General features: G+C 34.0%; 1 protein-coding gene across 18 annotated transcripts in view; it reads right to left on the reverse strand.

Moving 5' to 3' along the window:
- LRRC7 (leucine rich repeat containing 7) overlaps positions 1-16,274 on the reverse strand; it is a 433,981-nt gene that overhangs the window by 151,530 nt on the left and 266,177 nt on the right. For 2 of the 18 annotated variants that reach the window (XM_037499537.2, XM_054691292.1), the window contains one exon: positions 14,903-15,044. The exons of 15 other annotated variants lie outside the window; for them this stretch is intronic. In XM_037499537.2, the coding sequence (XP_037355434.1) occupies positions 15,038-15,044 (7 nt within the window). In that variant the 3' untranslated portion in view covers positions 14,903-15,037. Of the gene's footprint in view, positions 1-14,902; positions 15,045-16,274 lie in introns of those variants that run through there. One more of the 18 variants, XM_037499534.2, reaches the window with a different exon arrangement.

Genomic DNA, 16,274 nt, shown 5'->3' on the forward strand with positions numbered 1-16,274 from the left:
TAGTGCATGGACCCTAAAGCAGAGACAACATGTGCACACGAAGACTTCCAAGTGTCCTGTGTGGCTGAAAGGGAGAGAAGGAGAAAGGGAATAAGGAGATAATAGTGGGGAGAGAGACATATGAAGTCCTGTCAACCAACATAGAGACTTGGCTTTCTGTGTAAGATGAAGGATCACTGAAAAGGCCTTGATTAAATCGGTGACTAAAGTGATTTGTTTTAAAATATATCTGTGATGTAGACTTGTAAATAGGCTGAGGAGGACGAAGATATGAGTAGGGAGAACTAAAGAGTGGGTAGTGCAGTAAACCAAATGAGAGGCAATGATGGTGTTTTGGAGCAGCTTGGTGGCAGTGGTAAGCAGTGGCTGGAAACTGAATATACTGGAGATAGAATGAAATGATGTATTGATGAAATGACTGAGGAATAAGACAGTAGACTAAAATAAAGTAGACAAAGTTCAGTAGACTAAAACTGTACTTTGGTTTGAGCAACTAGAAGGATGAAGTTGCATTTGACCGATGGACAATGCAGGACAGAACAGGGTCTGTTCTGATCTTAGCTAGATCAGAAGATTGATTTTAGAAATGTTAAATTTGACATTTATGTTTTATAGCCAGCTAGAGAGCAGGCAGATGAGTCTAGGGTTCAAGTAAAAAGTCTAAACAAGATAGATAATTTGAGCATGGTCAGCATAGAAGTGACATAAAGTCTCAAGAGTTTGAGCTAATCAAACAAATGAGCATAGATTAAAAGAGACTAGGTCTAAAAGGTCATGAGGTTGAGGCAACAAAGAAGACTGAGAAGTGACTACGGATACAAAAGAAAAATTAGAACACTGTGAGATCTTGGAAGTCAAATAAAATATTTAATTTTCTTTTTTTTAAGGGAAATAAAGATATCAGCCCAATTTAAAACAGCATATTTCAGAAAGGGAAGATGGAGGGAATGAAAAATTGTTGCAAAGGCTGCTGATAGTCTAAAAATTGTCCATTGAGTTTAAAATACAAAGATTAATAACGACTTTGAGATCAGTTTTCTAAGATGCAGTTCCGTTTTAATGCTCTTTCTTTCATTCACTATACCTGTGCTCATACATCTGTTTATATTGTTTATTCAATAACATGAATATAATAATTTCCTGAATATATTGGTGTCCAACAAACAAGAAGTGAGCATCACAACCTTGGAAGCCAAAGTAAAGGACCAAGGGACCAGTGGCAAGTGAGTAAGAAATGACCATAGTCATAGAAGAAGCACCTGCCTTTGACTTGTCCAGGTAGTCTTAGGCAACAAATCTTCTATTAAGAACCACACTGAACTGATGATCAAAGATGCTTCCACAATTTCCTGGATTCTATGAACTCTTCAGTACTCACTGATCCTCAAGGATGGTATTATATAAGCCTGAGAACTGACTTCCCCTCCTAGTCTTAATGTTTGAATCCAGGCAAAATTACTTTTGTTAAAAGAATAACTGAGTGATATCTTGTACCCAAATGCCCTAATGAAAATGACTGGGTTTATTTTTCTCCATGGACTACTTATTAGAGGCCTCTAACAATACCATATTTGAAAGGGGTTTCTGATCCCTAAATTTTTAATTTTAGAGCCAGTAAAATGTATCAAACTTTTTCTTCCAAAACAGGACCAATCCAAAATCTGGCACCCCTGTTTTTTTGAGAATAATGCTTAAATGAAACACACACATACTGGATAAGGGGACTTATGAGATGCAGCAAACATGTGAATGCTAGGATGCTTAGCAGTATCAAGGTCTCTAATCTCCAGATATGAGTTGTACCCTCCACAAGGTTTCACAAGTCAATTGTCTCCAGACATTGACAAATATCCTGAGTGAAGGTGAGATGGGGCAAATTTACCACCAGTTGAGAGTCTCCGAGCTAGAGGAATACTTAAGGTCCTCTCTTTCTCTAATTAGTAGGAGGGAATGTCTTATCTCCCCTGTCAACTTCCTTATTATGCTAAGTAGGTTCCCACATGCCCTGCATTTATGCAATTCAGACCAATCTGCTTGAGAGATTCATTCGTTTGACTCATGCTTCTTCCCTGCTGTAAGCACATGTGGGTTTGGGACCTATTTCTCCTTCCCAATGGAGTGTGGGAATGCAACTGGTGCAATTTCCTCTTACAATTGGTTAGCCTTGAAAATATAATCATCACCATAGGATAGGGAGCAAGTATCAAGACTTGGTCATGTTTGGGCTACATTCTCCATCACTGATGCGACAACTGGCACTTCATCTGCTGACACAAACATCTGGTTGATTTTTTAGACTCATTTGTAAATTCATCTAGTTATCTGAAGGAGTAAGTTCTAATGATGTATTATATTGAAGAGTTTATCAGCTTATGGTCATATTTTATATGCAAAGATTATAGAAATGTATAATACTTTTAAGATTGCTACTTTTATCACACTGTTTCTTCTTCCTATAATGTTCGATTCTTAAATATTCTCATAGCTGACTCCTTTTCCTCAACCCAGTTATGTTTCCTCCTAAGAGAGTTCATCCCCACTACCCAAAATAGTCTCCATCCTGTCCTCATTTAATATTTTATCACCCTGTTTCATTTTCTCCTGAACACTTATCACTGAAAATATTTAATATTTAATTAAATATTATTTTTAATTAAATAATTAATATTTAATGTTAAGTAGAAAAATATTTTTTATTTGTTTGCTTGCAAATTATCCCCCCTTGGGCCAGATTGAAGCTTCATGAGAATAAGTAATTTTCCAATATTATTCACAGCATCAATTGCTTCTCAGTCAGTGTTTGTTTAATGAAGACATTCATACATGCATACAACAATGATTCTTTACTAGTAAGAAGTCTGAATTCTAGAATATTTACAAAGACAAAATGCTCAATTTTTATCAGGCATCTACAATTAATTAACAGTTGCCTAGGAGGCAGCTACAATTAATTAACTGGTTGCCAAAGAGATATCCAGACAGGCCTGTCTTAGTGAATTCTGTAATGGACATATATTAGCTCACTTATCGTAAAATACATATGATGATAAAAGCAGATAAAGCTGAGGTTCCCCAGTTCCTAAATGGCTAAAGTTTGTGTTAAGTTGACTTACTGATATTTCCAATAATAGGTTTTAAAAACTGTTAATAAAAAAAATATTAGCTGAAATGTTGAGGGACATTTTTCACTTCTCTGCACATTTGAAATATAGCAACAAAGCTATGTACATAGAGGAGTTAAAAGCATGGAATCTGGGTTCAGACTACCTGGGTTTGAATTCCCCATTCTAGAAAAGTTATGAATCTAACGCCAAAGAATATTTAAATTTTAAAACCCTTGCATACAGATACAATAATTAAATGAAGAACTGAATACCCCATTCTGATTTTGAGCAAATTGAAGAACATCTTTGCACTTCAATTTTCTCTTTTCTAATATGAGGAAATACCAAAAATCTTTTCCTCCTGGTGTTACTGTGATGATTAAAATAGTTACTATAGGTAAAGGATATTCATAGTCCTGACACAATAATGTGAGACTTAGTTATAAAAATATTTAAGGAAACCTTTCAGAGTTGGAAATAACTAACAGACTGTTTAGGTTTTTAAAAAGTTTTTCTAAGGACTTAAAGATGCTGCATAATTTTTAAAAATTTCAGATGGCAGTACATTTTGGTAAAGTTTGCTGAGAAAAATGGTAAGTGGGTTTCTTATTGGCAGGACTTCTCAGATAAAACATACAAATGTTCATTGTGAATCTCTAACAGATGGCACTAATTCAGACTATTTCCTATTTATGTGACCAAAAGCATTTTTCTTTTCTTTCTCAGAGGACATTTCTTAGACTAATAATACACTTTGAAAAACTTCTCTTTAGAGAAGATGAAATGGGGTTTTTGTCCATCCCATTGCAAGAAATCAGGGACATAGTCCATGAAAACACAGGCATAGGTGTATTTAAATATCCTAGTATATGTGTTTAAATTTGATCAGGTTATCCTCAAACTGGGTCGCTACATGCAAAAGAATGAAGCTTGACTACTACCTCACACCATGCACAAAAACCAACTCAAAATGGATCAAAGAACTAGACATAAGACCTGACACCATAAAATATATAAAAGGAAATATAGGCAAAACACTACATGACATACACCTCAGTAACATCTTTAAAGACACATCACCCAAAGCAGTGATAGTGAAGGCAAAGATAAACAGCTGGGACTACATCAAATTAAAGAGCTTCTGCACAGCAAAAGAGACAGTAACCAAAACAGACACCCCACTGATTGGGAGAAAATTTTTGCACACAACACTAATGATAAAGGACTGATCGCAAAAATCTACAAGAGCTGATGAGACTCAATAAAAACAAAGTAAATAATCCAGTTAAAAACCGGGCAGAAGAGCTAAAAAGAAACTTCTCCAAGGAGGAAATGTAAATGGCCAACAGGCATATGAAAAAATGTTCAACATCACTTGTAATCAGGGAAATGCAAATCAAAAATACAATGAATACCATCTTACACCAGTGAGAATGGCACATACTAAAAAAACTATCAACAACAAATGTTGGTGAGGATGCGGAGAAAAAGGAACTCTCCTGCACTGCTGGTGGGAGTGCAAACTGGTCCAACCACTATGGAAAGCTGTATGGAGATTTCTCAATCTGCTAAAGATGGAGCTTCCATACGATCCAGCAATTCCACTCCTATGTATATACACAAAGGACACAGAAACATTAATTCTAAAGGGCACCTGCACCCCTATGTTTATAGCAGCACTAGTTACAATAACTGATCTATGGGCAACCCAAATGCCCAAAAATAGATGACTGGATCAAGATGAGGTACATATACACAATGGAATATTACTCAGCAATCAAAAAAGATAAACTCATGCAATTTGCAGCAACATGGATGGAGCTGGAAGGGATCATGCTCAACAAAATAAGCCAGAAAGAAAAAGAAAAATACCGGATGGTCTCACTCATAGCAGGAATCTAGGAAAACTGAATAAGGGACCAGGAAAAAGTATAACTATAAGAAAGAAAAAAATCAAAATCAACAAACAACTATAAACCAGAGACACACTAAGTTGCAGGGAGGAGAGAGTGGGATCAAAACGAGGAGGTGGGGGGGTTGGAATTGTATGGGGGCTATAATCAAGATGAAAATGCATACATTGTGCAAAAATGAAAAATGATGTAAAAAATATATATAAAAAGAAAAAATAAATTTGATCAGGTTATCCTCACTTGTCTTTTTGAAGCCCTGATCTATACTCCTAATATTTACTTCAGGCTTCTTGAATTTATAAATACTTTAAACATGGTTTCCTGGCCTGGCTCATAGTCCCTTAAAGAACATATTGCTATTTGCCATTTGGCCTTATGTACTGCAACCTCAGTAGAGGGACATGCTCATTCCTTACTGAAAAAAACTGGTAATGTGCTCAAGGCTACGTGGAAAGTTAGTGACTTTCTGATACAGGATGATCCCTTTGCCCACTGTTGACAAGCAATCAAATCTAGTCTGATTTATTTGGTTTGACCAGCATTTAAGTATGAATGTTTTTATGAAAAGCAAGTACTCTACAGTTCACTATAGTCTATGTCAGGGGTCAACAAACATCTGCAAAGGTTCAGATAAGAAGTTTCCAGGCTCTGTGATCTGTACAGTCTCTGTCTCAATTACTCAATCCTGCCATTGCAGTGCAAAAGCTGCAACAGACACTATGCTAACAAATGGACATGGCTATGTGACAAAAACAAGGATGCCAGTTTGGAACATAAGCCATAGTTCCTCAATCCTTGACCTATATCAGTCCTTAAAATCTTCTATCTAGATAAATTTCAGTTTTATATCTAGATGATATAAATCTGAATCCTAAGAAATGTTTACGTTTTCAATTGCATATGTATATAATAATTAAATGAGGGACTGAAAATATTTATTATTAGGGACTTGCCACTAGATAACTATATTTATAAGCTATTTGAAATTCTCACTTTCAGGGTACATGTTTCTGGAATTCAAGGACATTTGTTCTTAATACTGTCATTTGGTTTTGTTTATAAAAATTATACCCTTACTACAACACTATTACTTAAAAGCATTCATTCAACTGCAAAGCTGTAAAATGATTTCAGCTGGAACAACGATGGGAAATAATGCAATGTCTTGATGCATTTGTCACTTTGATAAAATTAGCAATCTATGATTCTCTTTTTATCAGAGGTTTTTTATCTATTTAAATGTACAGTTATATTTGAAGTCACATATAAAACCATTTTCCTATAAATTCACAGTTCAGTCACTTGGGTCTGTAGACTCTTGTAGGACTACAAAGTTTTGACATCAGCTTAGGGATTCCAGCTTTTAACTTGTATTTCAAACATGCTCAAACATTCTAATTAGTGACTATTCATGGCACAAGGATAGGAAAACTCTTCTCAGTTGTGACTATTGCATTTTTTTTAAACTGAAACTTAAGGAAAGAAAGTATCTTTCCACTTGATTTATTCTGTGTCCTATGATATTATACATTTGCATTCTATCATTAAAACCTGCAATTTTACCATATTATCATGTTTTTCCCTTGTTCCTAATCTCTCCTTGAATTTATATTACAATTTTTTTTAAATAAATCATTCCTTACAGAACAAACACTAACATTTAGAAGACTCACTAATGTTTATAAAGACTCAACATTCTTTAAAATTCAACCACAATACACTTCATTATGAAGAAACATAAGCTTATCATCTTTACAAACCAGGAAAAATTGTCTATTGTCTGATGGTAGACATAACAATTTCTATTATCAAAACTTTTTTTACAATTTATTTATTTATCTATGCATAGAAGAATAGGGATGTAGGCCAAAGGTGCAGGAGGTGAGAGGATTCACCAGAGACAGAGTGGGGAGCTAAACTGGCAGATCTATTGGAGAGCAGTAGGTGAGACAGGAAGGGTATGCCATGTGGGCTAGCTCTCTCCCTGGGGCTTGAATTCAGGCCACAGCAGTGATAGCACAGACTTAACCCCTAGACTACCAGGAGGCCCCTCTATGATCAAATGTTTTATATAAAAATCCTCCCTTAATTTTTATTGTATTTCAAGCCAATGTCATAGCTACAATATGTATATACTCACCATCATTTCAATTCAACTTCCTTCTAAATACAACCACAAAAAGCTATACTGGCTTTCTGGCATCTTCTAGAAAAATATGTAATCAAACTAGCATGTATCATTTACCAAAGAATATTGAAAGACTTAATTTTTTAGACCATTTTTAAAAATTGAGATAACATTGGTTTATAAAATTGTGTAAGTTTTCAGTGTACAACTTTATGCTGTAACATCTATATGTACTATATTGTGATCATTAAGTTTAGTTTCCATCCACTGCCATAGTATTGACCTCCTTTACCTGTTTTTATTATTTTTTAAAAATTTCTATACCCTTAATGTTTTTGCAATAAAGTATTTCACCCCGCAGTTCTCCTACCACCAAAGTGCCCGTAATCCTCCATTATATTCCATTGTGTTTTATTTATTTTACCTGCTGCCCCATCAATTATTCCCTTTGGTAACCATTATTCTGTTTTCAGAATCTGTTTTTGTTTTGTTTGTTTGCTTACTTTGTTTCTTCAGCCTCTACATATGAATGAAATCATATGGCATTGTTTTCATCTCATATTTCTCTTAGCAAAATCTCCTCAGATCCATCCATTTTGTTACAGTGCAAATGACAGGATTTCATATTATTTATAGGTGAGTAGTACTACATTGTTTTCTATACCACAACTTCTTTTTTCCATAAATTTGCTACTATAAATAATACTGCAATGAACATAGAGGTGCATATATCTTTTTGAATTCATGTTTCATATTCTTTAGAGAGATACCCATAACTAGGATAGCTGAATTATATGGTGTCTCTACTTTTATTTTGTTGAGAAATCTTCATACTGTTTTCCTCAGTTTCTGCACCAATTTACATTCCCATCAACAGCACGTGAATTTTTTAATGCCTTTTCAATTAAGATGTTCCTCCTTTCAGCATTTAAATTAGTTAATTATACAAGTTATTTAAATTATATATTTAAACATATACTTAAACTACATAACTTGCATCAATTTTCATATATTTTGACTATTTCCTTAGTAAGTTTTACTTTTAAATACTGAACATTCAAAAGCTTACATTGATGTTGTGATTATTGGAAAAATTTTCTCACCTATAATTACTAATCTCTAATGCACATAATAAAAAGATTCTGTATAAGAAATAAACTCACAATAATAGATATTTCTAGTTTACAGATTAAGAATACTTACAATATATCAAATTTGGGATAAGTATTCTAACAATTACTATATGTATATATAAGAAGAAACTTCTAGTTTATATATTAAGGGATATTTGTTGAAGCAACTGGCTATAAGATAAATTCTGCACCAGTCCTTTTAATAAAAGGTTTAATTAGATTGAGAAGTCTTAATTTCATTCTTTTTCTACAGTCTTTGTGGGTTTATAACTAGAACTAATCATTCATTCACTTTGTACATGGATTTTAACATTGGCTAAAACTTATGGAGCATTCCCAATTCATGTGGTGGTGTATTCCATCCAGCACTTATTCTTTTTATTCTATCAGTCACTCTGTAATCCTGGATTTTTCCAGTAACTAGTAGTCCATACGAGCAACTCTCAAGCTTGATTTATTTTCAGTAGCACAATAGTAGCCAGATCAGTAGCCATTCTCAGCTAGTGGGGTAGAGCTTGAAAGTAGACTCAGAATTTGCCAGTAGCCAGTATGCTCTTACAAAATGAACTTAAATTTTTTTTATGGCTTGAGTGACCTCAAATGCCATCTAAGTCTGTTTCTCTCCAAGAGCATTCCTAAACCAAATCTATCGATTCTAAAGAAGCAATTCCAGTATCAGTGTGACTGCAGAGCGTCCCCATGGAACCTTATGGTTTTCCAAGGACAATATTTGAACTGAAGGACTCAGTCTGTCATAATTTACTGGCTTTCTCTAAGGTAAGGCATTCTTTAGAGAAGTTATTTTAATCCGAGAAGCTAACAAAGCTTGTGATACCTCAAAAGCAGTAACCACAAGCAGGAAGTTGAATGTTTACAAATACCCATTACAAAGCTTTAAGGAGAAGGAAGAAATAATCAAGATTTAGTCTTTAGAAAATGTTATTAAAATATCTTGACATGTTTTTTACATTCACATTACTGTGCAATTGCAGTTCTACTCTGAATGCTCTTTCCATGCCATCCTGTCCCTACATCTTGGTTCACCAATCCATTGTATCCTCCACAACTTGGCCAAACTCACATGATATCCACCTCATATGTCTTATTTTCTCAGTGTTCACAGTCTTTGGGGAGTGAAAAACTTTTGTTTGTCTCATAACAATTTGACAAGAACATTATGCTGAGTGAAAGGAGCCAGACACAGAAGGTTACATGTTGTAAGATTCCATTTTTGTGCAATGTTCAGAAAAGACAAAGTTATACAAATAGAAAGGAGATCAGTGGTGCCTGGGGTTGGAATGGGAACTGAAATGGGAATGAGAATTGATTTCAAAGAAGCTTGGGGGATTTAAAATATTGAGAATTGTATTGTGAGTATGATTGCACAACTTTGTAAATATCCTAATAGTTATTGAATTGCATATTTTAAATGAATTTTATGTTATACAATGTACATGTCAATAAATCTTTTTTTAATTTTTTTTAATTTTTATATTCCCCATACAATTGCACCCTCCCCTTATTTTGACCCTAATCCCTCCTTTCCCCACCTCCTCTGAGAGGAGTGTCTCTGGTTTACAGTTGTTTGTTTACTTTGATTTTTTTCTTTCTTTTAGTTATACTTTTTCCTTGTCCCTTATTCAGTTTTCCTAGATTCCTGCTATGAGTGAGACCATCTGGTATTTTTCTTTTTCTTTCTGGCTTATTTTGCTGAGCATGATCCCTTCCAGCTCCATCCATGTTGCTGCAAATTGCATGAGTTTATCTTTTTTGATTGCTGAGTAATATTCCATTGTGTATATGTACCACATCTTCTTGATCTAGTCATCTATTTTTGGGCATTTGGGTTGTTTCCAAAACTTAGTTATTGTAACTAGTGCTGCTATAAACATAGGGGTGCAGGTGCCCTTTGGAATTAATGTTTCTGTGTCCTTTGTGTAAATACCTAGGAGTGGAATTGCTGGATCATATGGAAGCTCTATCTTTAGTAGGTTGAGGAATCTCCATACAGCTTTCCATAGTGGTTGGACCAGTTTGCACTACCACTAGCAGTACAGGAGAGTTCCTTTTCATCCACATCTTCACCAACATTTGTTGTTGCTAGCTTTTTTTTTTAGTATGTGCCATTCTCACTGGTGTAAGATGGTATCTCATTGTATTTTTGATTTGCATTTCCCTGATTACAAGTGATGTTGAACATTTTTTCATATGCCTGTTGGCCATTTGCATTTCCTCTTTGGAGAAGTTTCTTTTTAGTTCTTCTGCCCGGTTTTTGACTGGATTATTTACTTTGTTTTTGTTGAGTCTCATCAGCTCTTGTAGATTTTTGCGATCAGTCCTTTATCATTAGCGTTGTGTGCAAAAATTTTCTCCCAATCAGTGGGGTGTCTCTTTGTTTTGGTTACTGTCTCTTTTGCTGTACAGAAGCTCTTTAATTTGATGTAGTCCCAGCTGCACATTTCAATAAATATTTAAAAAAAAATGAGTGGCTTTTGTTCTTTGCTTCCTTGGTGGGGAGGCTGCCTGTGAATCCTTACTTAATAACTTTTTTCCTATTACTCACATTCTAACTTATCATTTCTCTGCCTAAACCTTCATCATTGCCCAGGAAATGAACTCCAGTCATAACATATGAGCCCCTATTATAATGTTTCCTCTATCTATATCATGGTTACTCCTTCCTCACACATACTATTTTACAAGTTCAAAACATGTGACATGTTTCCTTTTTAAACAGCACTCTTCCTTCTGTCCATTGGCTAAAGTACAGTTTATGGTTCATAAGATTCCTCAGGTTTTGCCTCCTTTGTAAGATCTTACCTGGACTTTGCCAATAGGATTAGGTACATTCCTGTTCATTCATCATACTTCTCTAATACTATCTTTGTCCCTTACTAGAAGGGAAGCTGCCCACTGGTGTGTCTCTAATGTTAACCACAGTGCCTGAAACACAAATGTTTATGCAACTCAACTGAATTAAAGGTTTGTTTTATCTCTAAAATTTCCTCAATCAGAAGAGGTGACTAAGAGCTTGAATTTCACATGTTATTTCCCTGTGTACCATTCAGCTGAAATCAAATCAAATCTTATGCAAGGGGGGAGGTTTATTGGTTTGACATAACATTTTTGGGAAGTTTTAACTGATTTTAATAAAAGTCGATGAGTGAATAGTACATCAGTATAACATTTTTACTTCAATGAGACTTTGAAAAATCATGTGTTTTTTACAGCCTCAGGCTGTTCTAACCCTTTTGTTCTGAACCTGTAATTTTTTTTAATGTAATAACATTTTTAATGTTATACCTTTGTCCTGCTAATACTGTTTGCTTTTCATGCCACAAGAAAAAAAAAAATGTAAACTACCATTCTTTGTCCCAACTTATATTGATTCTAGGGGTAGAAGAAAACAATATAAAATAAAACTGACAGCAACTAACATGACTTCTTTAAATTTTGTTTCTGACTAAAAATTTATCTAATAATCATAAGTTTGTGACAAAATTTACATCTGCCAGTTTTGTTCTATGAAAAGTAGACTTGATTCAAAAGGAAATATAAAACAGCAGAAGCCTTATTTGGTAAAATTTGATTTAAAATAAAATTCAGGAATGGAGGAGTGCATGAAATTCTTACTAAACCCACAACTTCGAGAAACATAGGGGAGATGTATTCTATTTTCTAAGCCACTTCTAAGAGCCATAAAAACTGAATTTCTATTTATGAGATGTCAATGAAATGTTGAAAGGCAATTCAGTATGTTGCACACAAGGTTTCCAGGCTCCTGGGAGTGACAGCTTTCTTATGAGATAGGGAAAGGACTTTTTGAATTGGTATCCTGGAGAATGGGTAACCAAGTATTATTATGTTATCTTCTTTTTAGTGGGTTTTATTCTTGTTTTAGTTTTTGGTTATTAAACATATTTAGTTAGGGGCCTCCCTTGTGGTGCAGGGTTTCAAGACTCAGTGCTATCAAGCCATTACCAGCCACTGTAGCAGGAGTTCAATCCCTGGCCAGGGAACAGCAGACCTCTCCTGTTTCTTCCAGTGCTCCCCTGAGCAGTGCATTTCAATAGATCTGCCTGTTCTGCTCCCCACTCTGTCTCTAGTGAATCCTATCACCACCTCCCTTCCCCCGCACCTCTGGCCTACACCCCAGTTCTTGTATGCATATATAAATAAATCTTTAAAAAATATTTAGTCAAATTCTGGTTTTACATGTACATTTCACTACCTGTGAATGCATAATTAATAAAATATATTCTAAAATACAGTTCGATAGAAAATTATTTCGATAACAAATACATATTACCTAAACATTTTATTTAAAAAATACATCTATTGGCTAAAAATACAGAACTTCATAAAATGAACACACTTAATTTTTTTTGTTAAATTGGTATGTGTGATCCTCTTAGAATGAAAGATTAGATTAGAGTGACATAATCGGTGTGTATGAATTTGCAATCATGTACACTTGTTGGAACACCAACAGTGACATTTAGACATTAACAGTGGTTAAAAATGAATTAAGCATTCAATGTTTTAGTTTAACCTTTTGGTTTTGTAATCAGTTCTGCTGATGCATTTTAATACTCCATCTTTGACAATAGTTTTTCAAATTATTTGTTAATTTCCTTTCATTACAAAAATTTCTTTTATCCTACATATACATGCTTTCAATTGCAATACTTTATTATAGGGCTAGAACCTCAACACGGCTTACTGCATTAAGGTCATGCCAACAAAGTAATTATCCAATAGAACTACCACATGATGCAGCAGACTAATTACAGCTATAGCAAAGTTTTAAACTTAATGGAAATTCTGGTTTCTTACTTGGAACATGACAGAGGCAGAACAGCAGTGTTTCTTTGAACTTTAAAGCTACTTTTATGCAGAACATATTTAATAATTTCCAAAATAGTGATTGAAGGAGGTGGTGAATTCATAAGAATACATTATTGCCTTACACTGAAGCTGCACAATTTATATTAAAGCAATTGAGATTCACTTTTGTGATTTTTAAAATATCAATATACCTTTCAATATACAGTTTCCAGAGATATGTAATACATATAAAAATGACAGAAGTCAATTAGCCTATGACCCACATCATTAAAAACAATGTACAAATTCAATTAAGTAGACTTATGAAATTTACATACAGATTTTTATAAGAACTCATGGAAAATCAGCATTTATATAATTTTAACTAAAAATAAATCAACATCCACTTTCCTATGTATGTGTGCTTTCCATGAAGAGTACAGCATTTTGTATATTCCATGTAGGAAAATGCACTGAAACAGGTAGAAATACATACAAAAGCACATTTCAACTCCATGGTGTAGATTTTGCAAAAAACAGAAGTTTGTCATTTCCTAAATAACAGAATAAAATAGGAACAAAGCAGTTATCCTGCTCATCTACCTATTTTATGAAAAGAACTTTCAAATTTTATTTAATTAAGCAATAGTTCCAATAGTTAGTATAAAGTCTTTGTATATTGCCTTGTTTCGAAAAGGAGTTAAGATGAGGTAGAAGGAAAAATTCACTCTACTGCACCAAGGTGAAGACTTCAGTATGCTGAATTTCAAACTCTTCAAAATTTCAACAGGAAATATATCATTTCTAAGTTATATGTATAAAGTGTTAAAAAGTAAATGCATCTATTATGTTGATTGTTACCTATTTTGCAAAATAATCATTACAGAGACTCATTTTACATGCAAATGGAAATGTTTTAAGTCATTGAACTATACAAAATAAAGCAATGTGGTTAATTAACAAATGTGTTTTACAGCTACAAAATAACTGTTTCACATTATATTACATAAAATGCAAGGACTCACAAAACCAATCAATTACTGGTCTTTCCTATTTTGACTTGGGGTCACTGGAAATAATCTAAGTTCACAATGGAACATCACTACAGAGTATGAAAGAGACAGTGGGCCACCATATTCAGTTCATGAAGAATAAAACTGATTAGAGAAATTCTCTTAGGATGACTTGCAAAATGATGCTTATTATGGTTTACTTAGAAATATATTTATAGGGGGGGCCTCCCTGGCGGTGCAAGGGGTTAAGTTAAAGCACTATGAAGCTATCTGCAGCCATTGCAGCAAGAGTTCAATCCCTGGCCAGGGAGGTGAACCACATGGCACAGCAGACCTCTCCTGCCTCACCCACTGTTCCCCTCAGCAATGTGTTTCAATACATCTACCTGTTCTGCTCCCCAATCTGTCTCTGGTAAATCCTTCACCCCTCATGACTATGGCCTGCACCCCAGCTCCTGTATGCATAAATAAATAAATCTTTAAAAAATATTTATAGAAAAATCATATGTGACAGCAGCTTCATATAACAAGTAATGAAAAAAATTGACAAAAATATGGGGTATTTATATAATTCTGAAATTGATATAATTTCATATTCACTGAAAGTTAAAGCAACTGAACACATTTGGGGGAAAAGTCAGGTTTCTCTATATTAGAAATGTCATTGTTAAACTTTAACAAAGACCAAACATTTTTCATAATGCTAGGTAGTAAGAAGGCAGCCCCCATCAGCAGGCAGCACACCAAAAATGTTTGGTTTCATAATATAGTTTGGGAGAACTACCTCTACAAAGTCTATTCGTGCTGATGCTCCTGCTGCTGCCATTTCTGGTGCACGAAAACTGCTGCCTCCACATCCTCTGTTGTAGGTGTCACTGTATAGTCTCAGGCGATTGGGCAAAGGGCACACTCTGGATCTTCAGATGCTAAGATGAGAAAAATCAATTTCAATGCCCAAAAGATGGTACTCCTAATGCAGAAGGTGACTAAAATAATTACCAATTGGTCTACAGTACAGGAGCGTGGACTGCTTGTTTGTTTTAATGTAATTCCATATAAATAGGTTTTTACCGAGAGTTATTTGTATAAAGAGGTGTAGCTCTAGGGTTAGGAAAAGTATTAGATAGAGGCAGAAAGTTAAACTGAGTGGAATTTGACCAGATTACTAAAACATGCATATCTTGAAAGGAGAAAGCAAATGTTCATATAAAGATGAAGTGACAAACCATTCTCCTGAAAATGAACTTGCTTAAACTTTGCCTTCCAAGGTTTTTTCTGTCCATTTCAATTAACTCTCTACAATAACAAGGATTATTGATGTATGAGGTTAAAGGCACTATAAGGAAAGTGCCAATGGTACTTTACTATGAATTTCAAGGTCATTTTTTCCTGGAAATAACCAAATTTGCTTTATGAATGTGTTCTCTTCTATAAAATTTTCTTCTGAAATATATTAGCTCCCATCATAGTAGCATTATTTAGTTTAATCTGTATAGTGTTTGAGAAAAAAGACTCACAGGACAGAATATCACTGAAAGAACTCAGTGACATACATATATATATATATATATATTTATATGTGTGTGTGTGTGTGTGTATATATATGAAAATGGGCATATTATAGAAGAGCAGATTTTAATATATTAAAAGAATTGGTTTGGAAAAAAGTTTGTGGGTTGTAAAAAATAATCCTTTTTTTCATTTATTTTTAATTAAATACTTAAACAGATATTTTTGTCAGGCATCTTCATGCTTTAATAAAAACATATGCCATTTTTATCTAGAAACAGATTTTTAAGAAATCACTGACTTGAATGCAAAATGATAAATGCATATATTAGAACAAAAGCATACAAAATAGTTATCATCTTTGGAAGCACAATAGTACCTCAAATTAATAAGCCATCGTTATTTTGAATTAAATCAGTTCAGTGACCATCTTTTTCTATTTTAAAAATTGGCATTTTTATGACAGTCATTTATACAGCTTATGCACCTGAATCCATTATATTTGATATACTGTAAAGTGACAAATGATCACAAATTATACTGACAGATTCTTTTTGAACATAATTTTTCAGCAGGAGCCATTCTGAATCAATTAATTATGCTATTTCTCTACATTAATTTTACCACCCATTTCATTCAGAAAAACC

The sequence above is a fragment of the Talpa occidentalis genome, unplaced genomic scaffold (assembly GCF_014898055.3).
Source record: "Talpa occidentalis isolate TD23 unplaced genomic scaffold, MPIMG_talOcc4v2.1 talOcc4.9, whole genome shotgun sequence".
NCBI lineage: Eukaryota > Metazoa > Chordata > Mammalia > Eulipotyphla > Talpidae > Talpa > Talpa occidentalis.